A 17,185-nucleotide genomic window follows, 5' to 3' on the forward strand; every position below is an offset into this window, starting at 1 on the left:
GGAATGAGAAATAATTAAAGATTATAAAACGTAATTTTTTAATTAGTTATTTTAAGTAATAGTTTGAATAAACAATTATCAATATCACATGGTGACAAATTATTAAGTGTAGTGAAGAGAGTGGAAAGTGGGGGTGGCGCAGTAGCGTTTGGTGACAAACTATTACTGCGGTTTGGAATACTCCACAAATAATAAAATAAAATAAAAAAATAAATAAAAAATAAATAAAACAAAATAAATATCCTTATGCAAAAGAAAAAGGTTGGTTATATGTTTGTTGATTGGGTAACATTTGGTGATAGATAGATAGAATTGAAAGATAGATGAATATATAACGGTGGCTTAGGAGTTCTGAGAAGAGCTTAAAACCCTTTCGCTGCGCCTCAACCCAATCCTAAAACCTTATCTCTTTCTATTCTTCTTCTTCTTCATCCTTTTCTTATTCATCTCATTCTCTCAATTTCAATGGATTCTTCTGAGTCTTCTTTTCCCCAAACCTCTGTTTTTCTTTCTGACCAATCGCCGTCTCTTGACACCGCATCAGACTCCGACAACGACGGCTTTGTCAGTGGTGAGGAGGGGGATTTCGAGCCGGAGTCCACCAGGCCCGTTCTTGTTAAAACTTCTGCGCCGGTTGAGGAGCCTCAGCTTGATGGGCCTCTCCATGAGGCCCACAGGCCCATTGCTAAGGTCACTGAGGACGACGATGGTTCGGTTGAGGACGCGGACGACGTTGCTGAGGGTGATGCGGACGGTGTCGTTTGGCAGAATAGCGGTGAGAGGGAGGAATCGGGGGAGGCTGTGAAGGACGGGGATTTTAGCGATAGTAACGAGGTGTTTGTGGAGGCTTCTGGCGGTGATGATAGAGAGGGTGCTGTTGAGAATGGAGTGGATGCTGGTAAAGGGTTTGAGGGGGATGGTGTGGAATTGGATGAGAGAGAGGAGGAAGAGAAGGCGGTGGAGGAAGTTCATGACGGTGGGACAAATCATTTGGATTCTGTGGTTGACGAGAAGGGTGAGGATGAGGGTGGTGTTGTTGAAAAGGATTTTGTTGATGGTGTGGAGAGTAGTCTGTTGGGGACTGGGGTTGTTGATGAGCTGGATGTTCAGGAGCCTCAGATTAAAGGTTTGCATGAGGCGGCTAGAGTGAGTTTGGATAATGGTTTTGATGCCATTGATAAGGTTGGTGATGATGATGATAATAATGATGGCGATGTTATAGTTGGTGGGGGTGATGAGTCTGTTGTTCAAAATGTTGATGGCCCGGATGGTGTTGTTCAAAATGTTGATGGCCCCGATGGTGTTATTGGTGGGGATGATGAGCCTGGAGAAAATGGAGTTAGTGGAGATGGGTTGAAGAGTGACATTGTTGTACCTCGTGAGGAAGGAGGAGGTTCGGAGTTTGTTGAGCAAAATGAGGTAACGAAGGAGGGTGACGTGGAAGGGGAGATTGAGAACCATGTAGAGGAGAAGGGTGACGATGAGGTGGAGCGTGGTCATCATGGTGACAGGGAGATTGATGGTTTGGTTTCGGATGAGAAAATTGGGAGCTCTGGCGAGAAGGTTGAGGAGGTGGAGAATGTTGATAGCCATGATGATGAAAGAGAGATTAATGGTTCGTTGTCGGATGGGAAAGTTGAAGAAGTTGAAGAAGTGGTATATGGAAGCAGTGCTGCTGCCGCCAATAAGTTCTTGGAGGATTTGGAATTGCAGCAGCAATCACGGGCCAGTGGGAGTTCGAGGGACGAGGGAATTGATGGCCAGATTGTTACTGACTCAGATGAAGAGGAGACTGATGATGAGGGAGATGGGAAGGAGCTGTTTGATACTGCTACATTGGCAGCTCTTTTGAAGGCGGCGTCTGGTGGAGACCAAGATGGCGGCAGTATCACAATAACCTCTCAAGACGGATCAAGGCTATTCTCTGTTGAGCGCCCTGCTGGTTTGGGCTCATCTCTCCAGTCAGGTAAACCTGCAATGAGGCCAACTCGTCCAAATCTTTTTAGTCCTTCCATTAGTAGAGCTAGTGCCGTCACTGATAGCAATTTGAGTGAAGAGGAGAAAAAGAAACTGAACAAATTGCAGGAGATTAGGGTAAAATACTTGAGACTTGTTCATAGGCTGGGTTTTACTACAGAAGAATCAATAGCAGCACAGGTGCTGTACCGGATGACACTTGTTGCAGGGAGGCAGAGTGGTCAAATGTTTAGCCTTGAGTCTGCAAAGGAGACTGCTACCCGGCTTGAAGCGGAGGGAAGAGATGATTTGGATTTTTCTGTAAATATTCTTGTTCTTGGGAAAGCAGGTGTGGGCAAGAGTGCTACAATAAATTCAATTTTCGGTGAGACAAGGACCTCCATTAATTCTTGTGGGCCTGCTACTACCGCTGTTACAGAAATTGTTGGAGTGGTTGATGGAGTGAAGATAAGGATTTTTGACACACCGGGCCTCAAGTCTTCTGCATTTGAACAAAATTTCAATACAAAAGTCCTGTCTGCGGTGAAGAAATTGACTAAAAAATCCCCCCCTGATATTGTGCTCTATGTGGATCGCCTGGACCTGCAAACTAGAGATATGAATGATCTGCCGATGTTAAGATCAATTACTAGTGTCCTGGGTTCGTCAATATGGCGAAATGTTATAGTCACGCTGACCCATGCTGCCTCTGCTCCTCCAGATGGGCCTTCAGGTGCCCCTTTGAGTTATGATGTATTTGTTGCTCAAAGATCTCACATAGTTCAACAAACCATTGGACAAGCTGTCGGGGACATACGTCTCATGAATCCAAGTTTAATGAATCCAGTTTCTCTTGTTGAAAACCATCCTTCTTGTCGCAAAAATAGAGATGGTGAGAAGGTGCTTCCTAATGGTCAAAGTTGGAGACCTCTCTTGTTGCTCTTATGCTTCTCAATGAAGATTCTCTCTGAAGCTGGTAATGCTTCAAAAGCTCAAGAATCATTTGACCACCGGAGGCTATTTGGTTTCCGAACTCGCTCCCCACCACTTCCATACTTGTTATCTTGGTTATTACAGTCACGTACCTACCCAAAACTTCCTGCTGATCAGGGTGGGGCTGACAATGGTGATTCTGATACTGAAATGGCTGACTTATCTGATTCTGATCTAGATGAAGATGAGGATGAGTATGATCAGCTCCCACCATTTAAGCCTATGAAGAAATCACAGGTTGCTAAGCTTACTAAAGAACAGCAGAAAGCATATTTGGAGGAGTACGAGTATCGGGTGAAACTTCTACAGAAAAAGCAATGGAGAGAGGAGTTGAGGAGGATGAGAGAGATGAAGAAAAGAGGCAATGCTAAAGTAGACAACTATGGTTACCCAGAAGAAGATGATCAAGAGAATGGAACTCCAGCTGCAGTGCCAGTTCCACTGCCGGATATGGCCTTGCCACCATCCTTTGACAGTGACAATCCAGCCTACAGGTACCGTTTCTTAGAGCCAACTTCCCAGCTCCTGACAAGGCCAGTCTTAGACAACCATGGCTGGGACCATGATTGTGGTTATGACGGTGTAAACATCGAGCATAGCCTAGCCATCATCAACAAATTCCCAGCTGGTGTTACTGTTCAAATAACAAAGGATAAGAAAGACTTCAGCATCCACCTGGATTCCTCTGTTGCTGCAAAACTTGGAGAGAATGGATCATCCATGGCAGGCTTTGACATTCAAAACATTGGAAAGCAGCTAGCTTACATTGTTCGAGGAGAGACAAAATTCAAAAATTTCAAAAGAAACAAAACTTCTGGTGGGGTGTCTGTGACATTTTTGGGCGAAAACGTGTCTACTGGGCTGAAAATTGAGGATCAGATTGCTGTGGGAAAACGCTTGGTATTAGTCGGTAGCACAGGGATTGTGAAGTCACAAACTGATTCTGCTTGTGGTGCCAATCTTGAAGTGCGGCTCAGAGAGGCAGATTTTCCAATTGGCCAGGACCAGTCCTCACTGAGCCTTTCTCTGGTGAAGTGGAGGGGAGACCTAGCGTTGGGGGCCAATCTTCAGTCCCAATTTTCCCTTGGACGTAGTTATAAGATGGCTGTTCGTGCTGGATTGAACAACAAGCTCAGTGGACAGATCAGTGTGAGAACAAGTAGCTCAGACCAGCTTCAGATTGCCCTTGTTGCTATACTTCCTATTGCCAAGGCTATCTACAAAAACTTCTGGCCTGGGGCTAGTGAGAATTATTCCATCTATTAGATTACGTCTTTTTGCTTGCGTTATTAGTTAAGGAACAGTAGATTACGAGCTTATGATATCATTCTGCTTCTTTTCATGAGACTGCCTTCAATAATAAGCTATTTTAGATTCGTCTAGACCACTGTATTAGTGCGTTTTATGTGCCTGAAAATTGTACTGAAATTGAGATGGAACCTACAGGGAATTGATCATTCGTAGTTGTTCTGTTAGCATCTATTGAAATTTTGAATAATGTTGATGTCAGATTATGCTGTTTTTGTTAATCTCTTTCTTTGTTGCTATAACTAATATTTATTGGTTGTAAATTGTCACCTGTTTGAAATAATGTATTAATTGATTATTAGGCCTAGCTTGACTGGTCCGGAATGTGGTTTACAACTCCATTTTATTTATTTCTTTTCCTCTGTGTTGACTAATCTCTAGCATGTTGCTGCATTCTATATAGGCAACACATAATTTGCTTCCAGTTCTGGGAAGGTTTTTGTATGTGAATTAGAAATCATGTCTTGGTAATGCTTCCTCGAAGAAAAGAAATGATATTGTAGCAACTATCATTTATCACGAGCCTGTAAAATGTAAGTTGTTCTGATCATAGTAGGATCTACAGTCAGGTATAGTCAACTTCTTTATCCATAGCCATTGCAAACATTTTTAAATGCCCTTAGTGTATGATTAATTTTTTCAGAGAATATATTTTGCAGTGGTTTTACAATATCATTCTATCATAAATCATGATGAAAGAAAAGTTTGTTGACTTTTTCAATTATCATCCTAAAAGTGATAATACTGAAGACTTCTTTATTAGTTGACTGATTTTTTATGCTAAGATCGTATGGTTATTAAACTTGAAAAATCTTATATCTTTATACGATAGTAACAATATTTGTCTATTGACATTTAATTTTGCATATTTAGCTTTCCAAGTTCTGCAAATGGACTGAAATGCAATGAGGTTTCTGTATTCATTTAATTCATTAAAGTATATTATTAGTATGTTCTGGAGGAAGAATGATGAGGAGTTGTCATCTTAATTTGATACGAGAGTAAAGGAAAGTTCACAAAAGTTAGGCATTTGTATTTAGTTGATATGGATCATTGTTTCCCTTTTATCTAACTTTCAGCCACTAGGGTTACACACCGAATTACACACCGAATGCCAAACCTTACTAATATTTTTATGTCCATTATAATAAGACTTACTTTACGCCCCTATATGGTATCTTATGTTCTCTTTCTCTGAGAATGTGTCATTTTGTAGTGTGAAAAGATTGATGTAGAAGAAAGAAACTCTTTTTTATATGAAGTGTTGTGGTTGGTGTAAGTCAACAAATGTGCATTAGTATGTCGCTCATGTACTGAACAATGTCAAAACTTGATTAATAAATCAAGAAAGTTATACTTGGTTGAATTCATTTAAATATTGTTTAGACTGCCGTAATCTTGTAAGTGTTTTAAGAATAAGGTTAAAAATACTTTAAACTAAAAAAGACTTTGGTTAAAGAGGTGTGATTTATTTAAAAAATAAATAAAGTCCATTACTTTTGTGGACTTTTTTATAGTATGGTTGAGCTTTTTTATAAGACCTATTTCACTAGAAAGATCTAACTTATTCCTAAAGTATGTTCCAATCCATTAATAGGCTAATAAGTAGAAATTTATATGGCACAAGTTACAAAGTATGAAGATCTAAATTATGTTCCCATCCATTAATAGGCTAATAAGTAGAAATTTATATGGCACAAGTTACAAAGTATGAAGATTAAAAATGCTACTTTCATAGGCATGAGATGAAGATATAAATAGGTAGACTAAAGTTATATTATATAAGTCTAGTTTTAAGGTTTCACTTTACTATAAAAACTCTAAATAGAACATGAATTCATTCCTTTAATTAATTTATAGAGTTTGAGTCTCTATATACTATGGCTCTTAGATTGACTTGTGGTATAAAATTGCAGGTGCATAAGATTAGTATCAAACTGATAGAATTGATGTCAAACCGGTAAAATCGACTCAGTAAAAAAATTGATAATTGATAATCTTATTTTATTTTCTTAAAAGGGATATTAAAAAACCCAAAATATTAAGTACTTTTTTAGCCTACATATTAACTTATTATTGTTACAAACTTACTTCATTTCTTGGTCGTTCTCTTTTGTTCTCCCTTTATATTCTTTACTCAAATCTCTTTATCGTCTCCTTTTCTTTATCATTCTTCTTTTTAATCCTTATTAAAGTTATTAAATCTCTTCCCGTAATAATATCCTTTTGTCTTCATCTCCCCGATTACTAGACCTTTAACATGAAATGGGCCTACAACCACAAATCCATTAATTAATGTTTGCTGCCAAAATGTAATAGGGAAAAAACAGTTAACTCTGTTAAATTTTATTATTTTCGAATAAATATTAATTTATTTTAAACTTTGTCTTACATACAAAACTGTATAAATAAAGTTCATGTCATTCTAAGTCTATTTGAATGGACATCACTAGGAGAGAAAAAAAAATCGCATACAAGTTAAATTAACTTATCTCTTATATTAGTTTCTCCCAAATCAGATTTTTAACCTTGTGTATAAATTAATTTAAATTTAGACAAAAAAAAGTACTTTTTTATTTATTTATGAAAGGAAAAAACGAAAAAAAGAGATAGATAATGAAGGGAGAAAAAGGTTGTAGTAAACTCAACTTGTTAGGACTCAAAATTTAACCAACAGAATATATATATATATATATATATATATATATATATATATATATATATATATATATATATATATATATATATATATATATATATATATATATATATATATATATATTCTCTATAAAGACATCAGAAGAAGAAAATATATGAATTTTTCTATAAGATAAAAATAGTGTACAATTCTTTTAGTTCTCTTTAATTCGTCTATAGATTAATTTTAGCTGAAGAAATTTGTTTTATTTTAGGTTAAACCTTTTCGGAAGTCTTTATTTATGTGGATTTTTTTTCAGTTAGATTTTCGTCTTATCGGCTTCACTAATTTAGTTCATTATAATGAAAAATTGACTCAATTGGGTCCCTACCGTTAAATTGACTTAACGGATTAAATGTTTTATGACCTGTGATATTGACGTGGATAGTTTTTTAAACATGGCACTCACATAGCTTTACGTGGAATTTAAAAACATTTTAACATTTTGATTAAAAAATTTTAAAAAAAATCATCTTCCATTACAATCAAGCACCACCTAGAACCATCATTAGAGAACCCAATCGCAGCTCAGAACCACCATCATCATCATCTATTTTCTTCTCCATTAAGCCATTTGAAACCTGTAAAAGATCACAAATCTGAAAGCCCCCCCAAATTAGCCATACACCCTAAATCAGGCTAGACACAAAACGTGACACTTTCGAATCTCCATGGAACCTCTAAAACGCCACCATCTCTAATTGTAAAGAACCCCAAATCCACCCTTTTTCCTTTCCCTCCCCCGCATGCAACCATGAAGATTTTCAACCAATCCAAATCTTTACTCCAGAACGTGGTGTGTCAATTTGACACCCTCTTCATTATAAGGGTCAAGCCCTTCGATCTGGGTCTCTCCCACCTCCACCAATTCCAATTCAAACCCCCCTAGAGAAGGTAGAAACCAAAACCATTGACAACGTTAGGGTAAAACTGGTTCGGTCAACAATCCCCGCCGTCGAGATGGATCGCAATCTAATGGCACGGATGGCAGCAGGAACATCATGTTCAACAAGTACGAGATAGGGAAGTTGTTGGGGTAGGGGAACTTCGCCAAAGTGTACCTCGGGAGAAACCTCAGCACAAACGACAGTGTGGCCATCAAGGTCATAAAAAAATAGAAGCTTCGGAAGGATAAGCTGGTGAAACAGATAAAGCGTGAGGTCTCCGTCATGCGCTTGGTTTGTCACCCCCACATCGACTTCAACGGGGACGATGTCAGTGTCAGTGGCAGTGGAAACGTTAGCGGCAATGAAGATGGTAACAGTAGCAGCAACCAATTCTGGGAACTGGTCGGGGCCAAGCCGGCTCGTCCGTCTTACAATGATCTGAGTAATCTGTTCGAGACGAGGAAGCGGTCGCCGTTGATGTTCATATCGAAGCACTCGACGTCGTCAGTGATGGCGAAGCTGGAGGCGGTGGCGAAGAAGCAGAACTTTAGGGTGATGGGGAAGAAGCAGTTCACGGTGAGGATGCAGGGAGCGACGAAAGGGAGGAAGGGGAAGCTGGGGATGACAGTGGAGGTGGTCGAGGTGCACGACGGTGGTGGAGTTTTCGAAACCCAATTTTTAAAATGTTTCTTTTATCAAATGTCACGTATAATGGTCTCTCAATGCCACGTTTAAAAAACTCTCCACGTCAATATCACAAGTCATCAAAAAATTAACTCCGTTAAGCCAATTTAACGGTAGGAGCCCAATTGAGTCAATTTTTCATTATAAAGGACTAAATTGACGAAACCGATAAAACAATGATCTAACTACGAAAAACCCACATAAACAGGGACTTTCGAAGGGATTTAACCTTTATTTTATAAGGATTTGTCCAAAATTTATAAAAACATGAAAAGTTATTGAAGATAATCATTTGTAAATTATTTGTTGCCATGTTTCTTGTACATATGTCATGGCCAAGTTATGGAGTCTACCAAGCAATCATTTAGTATTTGGCTCACTGTTACAGTGCAAATTTTTGTGTGTTTCGCTTGAATTTGTTCGAGGGTCGATCGTCCTTCCTTACTCTGCTTTCTTTTGATCATCAAATCCACCCAAAATGTTTCGGTTAAATTTGTTTGAGGGTCGGTCGTCCTTCTTTGCTCTGCTTTCTTTCGATCGTCCAATCCTCTCCGAGAACACAATCCCTCTTATGGGTTGTTGACCTGCAGAAGATACCGACCGATCCTCGGACAAATTCAACTGAAACATTTTGGGTGGATTGCGTTTTCGGAGAGGATTAGACGATCGAAATAAAGCAGAGTAAGAAAGGACAACTAACCCTCAGACAAATTCAATCGAAACATTTTGGGTGGATTGCGTTCTTGGAGAGAATTAGATAATCGAAAGAAAGCATAGCAAAGAAAGACAAACGATCTTCGAATAAATTCAATCGAAATATTTTGACACCCACCATGGAGTCGAACGAGATTCCATAAAATGACGAAGAAACACACATGTTGTTTTCTTATTTACCACAAGTTGTTGGATCAAACATAACTTCTTAGTTATCATTATTAATGCTGCTTAAAGATTGCGGGAGATATTTCAACAATTTGTCAACATATAATTTGTTTTCATCATGAAATTACAATCAAATCATTGTAGACTTACACTGATTAGCACTCTAAGCTTGAATTTTGGTATAATATAATACAACTGAAAGGGTTGATAATTAGAGCTAATATGATACTCTTATTTATATTACTTTTTTAAATACCTTGTAATTAGTGTTTAACTTTTTGATTATGTTATTATAATATGCATTCTTTGTTTTGGATGCTTAAGAAAAATATTAACAGATTGGTAAAGTTTAATGCATTTAAGGTGAATTTAGTTTTGACGGAGTTAAAGTTTGTAACAATTTATAAACCCCTGGACATACTACAATATTTTTTATAAAAGTGACATTCACTTAACATATATTTTCACAAATATGTCTACCAAATTCATTTAGTAAGATCAAGTTAATCAATAAAAAGGTGCCACTAAAATACATTCTACCTAAAATACAATTAAAAAAATAATGACTTTATCTTTCCCAAATGACTATGTTTATAAAACCCAGTTGACCAAATTAGTTTTATTCTAATTATTAAAAATATAAGATAATTATTGTAATACTTAAGTTACTGTTTAAGAAAATCTTTAGCTCCTTGATTACGTGTGTAAATGTTTAATTCATAGTATATAGTTAAATATCATCTCCAAGAGTAACAATAATAATTATAGGTTTAAAATTAATCACAATGACATTACATAAACAGCATACAATAGTGGATTTTTGACATTAGTAACTCTCAAAAATGCGTTTCACACTTTGGTCCATCTCGATATTTTCTTAGTTAGATTATCATAAACTTTTTTTTATAAGCCAAGGTTCAATTACCACATAATTTGTGTTAGTTTAACAATAACGTATTTTTTAATTATATTTATATTATTTAATATAGGAATTATTTTTAATAAAATTTTATTATAATTTAAAAGTAGTATTTATTAAATAAGTATTAATAAATTTTATTCATCAGTTCACATATACAAATAATAGATATACGGATACAATCTTTAAACTGACAAATGAAAATTTTCAATGGTTAATATAAACTTATAATGTCAACAAATTTTTTTAAAGGAGAAAACAAATATTTCTTTTGACTTTAAATTGTCATGTAAGAAGTGATTTATTATATTTCAATTTTAAATGATAAAGGGCTGGTTAAATGAATATTGAATATAATTAAATTTTGATGAATTTTGGATACTATTTTTGTCGTCCATAATTAAATGAAAATATTGATTAGGATAGATTGAATTAAGGTGGAAAATACGTTTATTTATTAGGTCATGCAGGATAAGTTAATTCATTAGAGTTTCATATTTATGGCATACCTAGAGTTAATTCATAACACAAAAGGATGAATAAAAATATAATTTTTTCTTGTAATAGTTACTGGAAGAAAAATAATATTATATTTTTAAGATCCTCATTTATATTTTATTCAATTTGATAAAAATGAATTAATGCCCGTGACGTTGATGAATTTGCTAATTATTATGAAAATTAAATAGCATCGGGAAACAAAATAAAAATCTGCCATGGTAGTTGGGAATAACAAGTACGAGGCAAACCAAATTGAAGCTAAATGTTATTTTTGCGGAAAAGAAAAGGACATTGGAAGAAAAATTATTTATATTTCTTAAAATTGTTTGTCAATAACAATTAAATTAACCAATAATAGATTCATGGTGAAATATTTGTATTTTACAACGTTATATATTTCTAACAATTAATGTATCATCTACATATAATATAACTTAATTTTTAGTCAAGTATCATGTACAATAATAAAATTAAATTTAAAAACACATCTTTATCATAGTTAATTATTAATTATAAGTCCTTTAATTAGAGATGTCAAATAATTTTATTACAGTTAATTATTAATTATAAGTTCTTTAGCTAGAGATGTCAAATAATTTTGTTCTTCTTTAAATTTGGTATAACTTTAATAAAATATAATAAGTATAGTTATATATGTTTTAATTCTTTTAACTTGAAGTGAAAATTAAAATTAGTTATTATTTGAAATTTTGAACTAATTTAAAGAATTGTGTGGATTTAGTCTTTTTAATCAAATTTTTATTAAGTTTATTTGATATTTCAAACACGTTTCTCAATTAACATTGAAGAGAAAATGTGTCAAACGATATAAATAACAAAAATGTTATCATAAAATACGTTTGAAACATCAAATAAATATAACAAAAGTTAGTTAAAAAGTTTTAATTCTATGTACACATTTATAAAGTTAGAGAACTAAATTAAGTCAAAATTTTGGAGATGAATTATTTTCAATTTAAACTAAAACTTAAAAAATTAAAAACATATTTAACTCATATATAAATAAGTATCAATACAAAAGATATTGTATATTTTAAATTGGATATGGGAACGAGAATAAGTATGTATACATTCATCTAATTTTCATCTTAATATCTATTTTTGTCATCTTAAATTATCAAAATATTTTAAATTTATTAGGTAATTTAAATGACTTAATTAATTCCTTTTCTTTGGTTTTGTAATTTATTTTTAAAACACACATATGATCATTTTAGTATTTTTCTACAATTGTTTGATCTTTATCTAATATTTATTTGATATTTTTATTTAATAGAAATAAAATTAATTTTTCTTAATATTTAATATTGAAGAAAATAATTAATATATTTCTTTTTAATATTTAATATCTAATAAAATAATATTTTATTTGTTGTAATTTTTATTATTTGTAAAATAGTTATTTAATTAATATTTGGATGGGAATAAATGTAACATCCCAAAAATTCACCCTTAAAAATTCAAAAATTTAAATAAGGTAATAATACATTTACGGTGACACTCCGTAACCTCATACACAAATCTATACATGAATTCTAAGCTGAGAGTTAACTGCGAAGATAACATTGAATCCTTCTAATTTGTTCTTCCATCTCTTCCTTCATCTGCACAGGATCACGTGACGATTCTTCATCTGCTCCCGTATAACAAATACGTTATACGATCATCGCAAAAATATGGTTTTTCCGATACATGCACAAACAAGTAAGGGTGAGCTAACATACAACACATCATTGATAAAACATGCATAATTACTTTGATATAAACATCATATAATATTTATGTCAGACATCCTCATATACTATCATATCACAATTCCTACTAGACACTCATCCGGATGATACGTTGATGAGCGGTCACGGGAGGTTATGCACTTGTGATGACTTCAAATTTTTCTTACAAATACACTTCCAAAATACTCCATACCATTCACAAGGTTAGTCCCCTCACTATGTCCAAAACCGGCACATAGACCAGGACCTCCTGCTCCTCTCACCACATAATTCATCCTTCTCTACTTGAGACTGGATGAAACATTAGAGTATCAGGATAACCTCCAACTACGGGACCCTCAACATCAACATATACACTAATACTATAACATTTCAAAATCTCTCCATGAGATTCATACCATACTCATATTTCTCCATTCCCTTATACAATTACAAAACCTCTCCACAATACTCATATCATGAGCAAATGCACAATCTCATATTAACATCATAAAATGCATTCCTTACAGTTATTATCACATCTCATGCATTCACACATATCACATTACAGCATATATTCCAACCTTTATACACACAATTCCATTCAAATTCAGAATCTAAAACTATTTGTATAATACATTTGAACGAGCACTATTCACCGAAATCAACTGAACGAACGCTACAGGACGAACGCTACTGGACGAATGCTAATGGCCGAACGGTACTGACAACGCTACTGGACGAACGCTAACGGCCGAACGCTACTAACAACGCTACTGGGCGAACGCTACAAGACAACACTAATGGTCGAACGCTACTTGCCGAACATTACATGGGCGGACGCTCTGAAACCGAACGCTATCTGCCGAACGCCATCTATCGAACATTATTTGATTGGGTCAAATTTGGAACGAACGCTAGGGAATCATGTACTATTGAGCCGAACACTAAAACTCTGGACCCTATATTGACCGAACACTCTTAGAACAAACAGAGATCAAACACTAGGCCGAACGCTCAAAGCCGAACGCCAGATCGAGCCCTAGTTGAACGATCGTTCAATGGTCAAATCTCACCGAACACTGCCTATGATGAACACTATACGAGTGCAACATCATTGAGACCGAACGTTCCCTACGAACGACCCCTAACTATTTACGATCCATACCTGAGACAATCATTATCCAAACCGAGCGCTACCTATGAATGAACACTACTTGAATCATGCATCATCACGACTAATTACTACTTATTAATCGATCGCTACCTAGGAACAAATGTCAAGGCTGATCACTACCCATAAACGATCGCCACCTCAGAAAAACATCAGCAATAATGATCATTCCCTATAACTCTCGCTTTGAGATGGAACCCTATAAAACCGCACGCTAAGGTCGAAGTCCATTTAACCGAATACGATAAGGACGAACGCTAAGCATTGAAAACCCTTTAATTCTAACACTACAAGGACGAACCACTATGCTAATTGGACGAACGCCACTATGCTAATTGGACGAACGCTGAGAGATTCAACAGACCGAACGCTAAAACCGAGATTTAATACCATTCGACCGAACGCTCAAGAACGAACACCATGTTGGATTCAACACTACTAAGCCGAACGCTAAGATCAGTTCCCTAGGCCGAACGTTAAACAATTGGACAGCATATTGAATTCAATACTGTTTGGACGAGCGCTCAAATATCAACCCTTATCAAGACCGAACGCTCACTAAGGCGTGTACTACAAACGTCATCACGGACGACCGTTCGATATGAACGATCATCCACCAGAAACCATCACAAAGATTTGACGCTCGATATGGACGATCGTTAATTGCAAACACTAACACGACCGAACGTTCACTAATACCCCAAAACCGACCGTTCGAGACCGAAAACTTAAGAATAAGCAAGGCCAAAGGCTATTTATCAACCAAAACCGAACGCTAAAGATCTACACTTAATAGCATCAACTTAAGGCCGAACGTTCAAAAATCAACTTTTTGAATATCAATTTAACATCCAGACGAACGCTCTAGATCACCGCTAGAAAGTATTTAATTAAACCGAACGCTAAATATCTAAACCTAAGAATCCAAATTAAGACTGAACGCTAATTAGCCACTAGCACATACAAAGACGAACGCTAAATCCCTTTCCTGAGATTACAAGACCGAACGCTCAAGATACCTATGGACGCTCGCTATCTGCCAACATTGTACTATTAGGACGAAATACTATGTAAATATCTTTTTGGACGAACGCACATAGATCAATTGTTACGAGAGGAAATAGGTAGACACCTTTTGAATGAACGCTCAACATAACATTTAAGGACGAACACGAACGTTCGTAACACCAAAACCGAACGCACATACTATTTGGCCGACCACTAATTGGTCGAGCCATTTAAAACGAACGCGCGATTCTGCAGAATTCTGCAGAATCGAACCCAGATTTCCCGAACCCAGAAACCCCAAATTTTCATCCCCAAAATTCCCAGATTTGCTTCAAAGACAGTAAGATTCAACAATCAAACGAAAGATCTAACTCCCCTTACCTCTTGAAGACTTTCTTTGTAAAATTTAGGATCTATCTTCCTCCAAACGAGTAGATCAAGATCTCCTTGCAACTTCAATATTTCTCCACTTCTTCTCCCAGATCTTGCTGCAACAACTCCACTCTCACAAGAAGCCCAACCCCAGATCCTCCTCAGCATATTTCTGAAGTTGGTACTGCTTCCTTGGGGGCTCTTTGAACGGCTGGAAACGGGAGAAGGGTTCCCTCCCTCTGCTGCTCTCTCTCTCCCTCTCACATGCCAATAATGAATGCCCTCTTTTTGCCAAGCCTCCCCCGTAAAATTCCCCCTCTCCTTTTCTCCCTTCCCCCAATAATTCCACTCCAATCATGCAAGTGGGTGTCCCCACCACTAAGAAAAGAGGCCCTTACAATAAAGATGAAACAAAAAATTTATACCTCTTTTAAATACGAAGATGCAATAAATTTTTACTTCAACGGTCTAATTTGCTTGTTATTCATCCTTTTGATTATCGTCCTACAGTTGTAACATAAATCTCATTAGTTAATTTTCAAAATTTTAAAATAAATTCATCTTACACTATACTTAATTATTAAATTCATCTTACATTAGCTATAAAAAAAAATTATCATATACCTACCTAACAAAATATTAGCGTAGGATGTGTAATATCCTACTTTTTTCTCTCTTCTAAAATTTATAATTAATATAAATCAAATAATTAGAATAAAACTTTATCTTTATCTTATTTGAAATCTCAATAAAAAAACACATTTTTTATAAACTTAAAAAGAAAAACAAAAGAATAAAATGATGTCTTAAATGTCTTGTGAAATTAACCATTCTTTCTAATACTCAGCATCTTCCTCCGTATTTGTACAATCATATGTTTTTATTGTGATAAATAATGATCATCCCAAGTAAAAACATAACTACCAAAACAAATATGTAAGCTAATAAAAAAAGAAAAAGAAAAATCTCAATTTTAAAAATAAATTAAAACTTACGACATTAAAAAACATAATTTTTCACATCAAATCATCACAACATATTGACTCATAGGGTTGTTAGTCCAAAAACATTTGTTTTTTAATTTTGACAATCTAAAGACTCTTAAATGGTTGAAAAAAACATGTTGTCTTTATCTCTAGTAATCATCCTACTAATAAAGAAATAAGATAAAAACAAAGAAAATAATAATATAACGTGGAAACTTCAAAACCAAAAAAAAAACATGACCATTGAAGATAAAACTATGTGAAAATTTGTACAACACACTCACATGCCTTTTGACTCCAAGTATATTCACACTCTCCAAAGCAATAATTTAACCCAGTCTCACAACACTTTATTATAAAAGTATAAGAAAATCCAAATACAAGCTTAAAATGTTTGTTTACCAGGACAAGAAACACCGTGGACTTAGAGTCCATTATATAATCACCAAACTCACTCATATGAGACTTTCCCAAAGATACTATTTTCATTAGCCCAACAATCTTCACCGTTTGTTTACCAGGACAAGAAACATCATGGACTCAGAGTCCATTATATAATCATCAAACTCACTCCCTAGTTTATCTTAGGTGATATGGGACTTTCCCAGAGATACTATTTTCATTAGCCCAACAATCTTCACCATGATTAAAATAAACATATCTTCACTTTTATACCAACAATCATAATCCACCATAGATAATGTATTCACTTGAAATTGAACCATCCAAAGAATTTTCACACACTCTGCATTCATGTTAACCAATGCATGTGTATAATTACCACAAACCTTGCATCAATATTAGTCAATACATGTGCATAAACACCATACACCTTACATCAATGCTAACCAATGCATATGCATAATCCCCACAAACTTTGCATCAACATTAACCAATGCTTATATATAAAATTACCGTTAGAAAATACTCATCCTACCAATCATTCTCTGCACAACCGTGAGTTGCCACATGTCACAGTTCTCCACTTTCAAATCTGACCAACCAAAGATCACCTTATCATCTCCTTCTTCCTTAAGCAAATATGTCAAAACTGTAAGCCTTCATCGCATAGCCATTGTTGAAA

General features: G+C 35.2%; 1 protein-coding gene across 1 annotated transcript; it reads left to right on the top strand.

Annotated features, from left to right (window-relative positions):
- Positions 1-292: 292 nt before the first annotated feature.
- LOC108345380 (translocase of chloroplast 159, chloroplastic) lies at positions 293-4,478 on the top strand. The gene has a single exon (XM_017583980.2). It carries the CDS (start codon positions 466-468, stop codon positions 4,213-4,215), a length of 3,750 nt encoding a protein of 1,249 aa, XP_017439469.2. The 5' UTR covers positions 293-465; the 3' UTR covers positions 4,216-4,478.
- The last annotated feature ends 12,707 nt before the right edge of the window (positions 4,479-17,185 follow it).

The sequence above is a fragment of the Vigna angularis genome, chromosome 1 (genome assembly GCF_016808095.1).
Source record: "Vigna angularis cultivar LongXiaoDou No.4 chromosome 1, ASM1680809v1, whole genome shotgun sequence".
In the NCBI taxonomy this organism is placed as follows: domain Eukaryota; kingdom Viridiplantae; phylum Streptophyta; class Magnoliopsida; order Fabales; family Fabaceae; genus Vigna; species Vigna angularis.

Coding starts and splice junctions, on each gene's coding strand:
- LOC108345380 (XM_017583980.2), top strand. CDS start 466: ATGGATTCTTCTGAGTCTTCTTTTCCCCAAACCTCTGTTTTTCTTTCT.